The sequence below is a fragment of the Aplysia californica genome, unplaced genomic scaffold (assembly GCF_000002075.1).
Source record: "Aplysia californica isolate F4 #8 unplaced genomic scaffold, AplCal3.0 scaffold00011, whole genome shotgun sequence".
In the NCBI taxonomy this organism is placed as follows: Eukaryota; Metazoa; Mollusca; class Gastropoda; order Aplysiida; family Aplysiidae; genus Aplysia; species Aplysia californica.
This window is the reverse complement of record NW_004797281.1, coordinates 31,492-35,004: the sequence shown is the minus strand read 5'-3', so window position 1 is coordinate 35,004 and position 3,513 is coordinate 31,492. Positions and strand designations below refer to the sequence as shown.

The following is a 3,513-nucleotide window of genomic DNA, read 5'->3' as shown; positions in this document are numbered from 1 at the left end:
CCTTCTCCCCCCTTCTCCCCCATCCCTCCTACTCTCCCCTCCCGTCCCACAGCCCAACACCAGCAAAGTTTTCCAGGGCGGCCCTGAACAGACTCTTCAAGCCATTGTCGTGTCTCCAGCTGCCATTTCTGAACGTTCCGGAAAGTCTGTACGTCCTGGGCTTGGTGCCGCTGGGCGTGGGGAACAGCGCGGGTCTGTGGCTGCTGGGTGCCGACCGGCGCCTCCCCTTCCTGCCGCTCCTGACGACCTCCGTGTACTGCTCTCTGGGCGTGCTCTACTCCTGGCTCCTGCTGTACCGAGCGGCGCTGGCCGACATCCGAGCGGTCAGTGTGGTCAGTGGTCAGGGGGAGGCTCGGGGTCAGAGGGTCAAGGACGGGGTTCAGGGGAAGAAACAGTTGTGATTGAGTGTGTGAGTGAGTGAGTGAGTGAATGAATGAAGGTGGGAGGGTGAAAGAGATAGAGTTGTATGACCTCTTGAGAACTAAGTGAATGACTCAACGAGTGGAAGTCGGAGGGTAAGGGAGATAAAATTATAGGACCTCTTGTGAGGAGAGCGAGTAAATGAAGGTGGGAGGGTGAGGGAGATAAGAGTTATGGCCTCTATCATCATCATCAATGCCTTTCACCCCTGGCAGGGTATAGGCCACATACAAGCTCCTTCCATTTATCTCTGTCCTGGGCCATCCTTCCAAGCTCGTTCCAAGTAAGCTTCATCTCTCTCACGTCCCTTTCCACGCATCTCTTCCATGTTTCCTGTGGCCTACCCCTGCCTCATGCTCTTTGTGGGTTCCACTGCAGCGAATGTCTTGTCATGTTTCCGCTGGGCTTTCTTAAGGTGTGTCCCATCCATCGCATCTTTCGTAGTCCTATTTCTACTTCTATATCCTTTTGTCCAGTCCTTTCCCACAGCTCTTTATTTCTTATTCTATCCTGCCACTTAATTCTTAGGATACTCCTCATACATCTGTTGATGAAAATCTTGACTTAATTCAGTACTGTCTTTGTTGTCTTCCAAGTTTCGCAGCCGTAGAAGACTGACTGTGATAAAGTTATAGTATAGTATATCACCTTTACGACCGCAAGCTGACGAAATGCCTTTTTTCTTCAGAGCAGTTTCGAGAAAAAGAAGGGATTTTTTTGTCAACGTAATCGTTAAAAAATAGAGTCATTCTGGAATTGGAATTCTAATTTTTTTTTTTAACTAGTAAGAGTTTAATTTGATTTTTTCACACGAGTAGGATAACTGATCAGGCTTTCGATTTAGCAAATAAAAAGCTTTTTAATGCCAAAATGAAAAATGACATTTTGTCAGCTTACGGCAGTTTAGTGGTGACATTCAAAAGTAGAAGTCATTAAGTGTTCCAGAATGCCTCTATGAACTATGACTCATCTGTGTTCACAAGTGTTATTGTTTTTACCAAATTGTGTTTTAACAGCTGAATGTATGTGTACACACATGTGTGTGTATGTGTGTGTGTGTGTGCATGTGTGTGTTTGTGTATTGATGGACCAGTGCGATAAACAGCTGATTGTGTGAGTGTGGGAGACATTGTTTGGGAACTATGTATACCATGTATGTTCAATAAAGAGCGATTACTTGAAAATGGATGTGCTTTCGCTTGTCTTTATTAGCAAAGAGTGTGGTATGGTGGTTTGAGCAGGTCTAACCGCATTGTGGTGTGGCCTCGTGTGGTGTTTGGTGTGATGTTGTGGTGTGGTGTTTGGTGTGATGTGATATGGTGGGTGGTGTGGTGTTTGATGTGATGTTGTGATGTGGTTTGATGTGGTGTGGTGTTTGGTGTGATGTGGTGTGGTGTTTGGTGTGATGTGGTGTGGTGTTTGGCATGATGTGGTGTGGTGTTTGATGTGATGTGGTGTGGTGTTTAGTGTGATGTGGTGTGGTGTTGTGTGGTGTGGTGTTGTGTGGTGTGTGGTGTGGTGTTGTGTGGTGTGATGTGGTGTGGTGTGGTGTGATGTGGTGTGGTGTGATGTTTGGTGTGATGTGATGATGTGATGTGATGTGATGTTTGGTGTGATGTGATGTTGTGATGTGATGTGATGTGATGTTTGGTGTGATGTGATGTTGTGATGTGATGTGATGTTTGGTGTGATGTGATGTTTGGTGTGATGTGTTGTTATGTGGTGTGATGTTGTGATGTGGTGTGATGTTGCAATGTAGTGTGGTGTTGTGATGTTTGGTGTGATGTGGTGTAGTGTTTAGTGTGATGTTGTGATGTGGTGTGGTGTGATGTGGTGTGTGGTGTGGTGTAGTGTTTGGTGTGATCTTGTGATGTGGTGTTTGGTGTGATCTTGTGAGGTGGTGTGATGTTTGGTGTGATGATGTGATGTTGTTATGTTGTTTGGTGTGATGTTGTGATGTAGTGGGGTGTAGTGCCTGTACCAAATTAGCCATTATTACATTTCTGCTGGGCTTGCAAGGAATTGATAAACACAGGTTTAGTTTTGCTGAATAAAAGCATGTAATCGTACTCGCAAAATGTGAACATTTAAATATTTTACATTTAAATAACTGAAAAAGAACAGAAAATTTCAGTTTTTTGACGAAGATTTGCAAGTTGTTTGAAATTATGGGGATATATACATGTAGGTGAATGAGGAAGGTTCCTCTATCAAAGTCCCGGGATCAGAATATGCCTTGAGGGGGCTAGATTTAGTTAACTAGTAATTATAAATAACATTGGCATAGCGCATACCCCCGCTCGACGGCAAGCTCTGTGCGCTTTACAATGTACTATTACCCCAGCAGACCATAGAACACCTAGAAACATTCTCAGCTTCCTGGGCAGAATACAGTGCAAGCAGCTGATTAAGCGCTCTAACACTAACAAACTGACAAAATCTTTCACTGTCTGCTGTAGCTAGGAACCCATTCCCACCTGGGTGAAGTGAGGAAAATTCGTGTAAAGTGCCTTTCCCTCAAGGACACAATGTCGTCGGGCCCCTGACAGGATTCGTACCCACGACCTTACGATTATGATTTCAAGTCTGAGAGCCTAACCACTAGGCCACCGACTAGACAGAGTGCCCGCTGGCCACCGACTAGACAGCGTGTCCGCTTACACTGAGATTAGTGAAATGATGGCTAAAACAGCACCTGGACATGGATGGCTGATGCCTCTATACATAAATTATTGATGGCCACTGATATTATGACACCACTGTCCTGGCTAAATGAGCTTAGATGAAAATCTGCGCTGTCAGAAGGAAGGTTCTCACCCCCTAAGTGGCGATAAAAGGGTTTAAAAGTTCGGATTAGTAAAGCCAGTTAAGGGTAATGAAAAGGAGAGAACTCATTTTACCTGACTGCTCTATGGGATTTTAACGGATTGCTTCTCTGGTACTTGTAATGGCTACACCAATTTGTTATATAATTATTTCAATTTGGCGTGACTTTGTAAAGAATGTGTGTGTTTTTCTTTGTGTGTATTTTTATAGTACTATGTGTGTGCTTGTTCGTCTCTCTCTCTCTCTCTCTCTCTCTCTCTCTCTCTC

General features: G+C 44.6%; 1 protein-coding gene across 1 annotated transcript in view; it reads left to right on the top strand.

Annotated features, from left to right (window-relative positions):
- The window catches only part of LOC101863227 (probable dolichyl pyrophosphate Glc1Man9GlcNAc2 alpha-1,3-glucosyltransferase), a 16,766-nt gene extending 16,092 nt beyond the window's left edge, over positions 1–674 (top strand). Inside the window, exon 13 of the mRNA XM_005089947.3 lies at positions 53–674. Coding sequence (XP_005090004.1) covers positions 53–401 — 349 coding nt within the window. The 3' untranslated portion in view covers positions 402–674. The remainder of the gene's footprint in view (positions 1–52) is intronic.
- Positions 675–3,513: the final 2,839 nt, after the last annotated feature.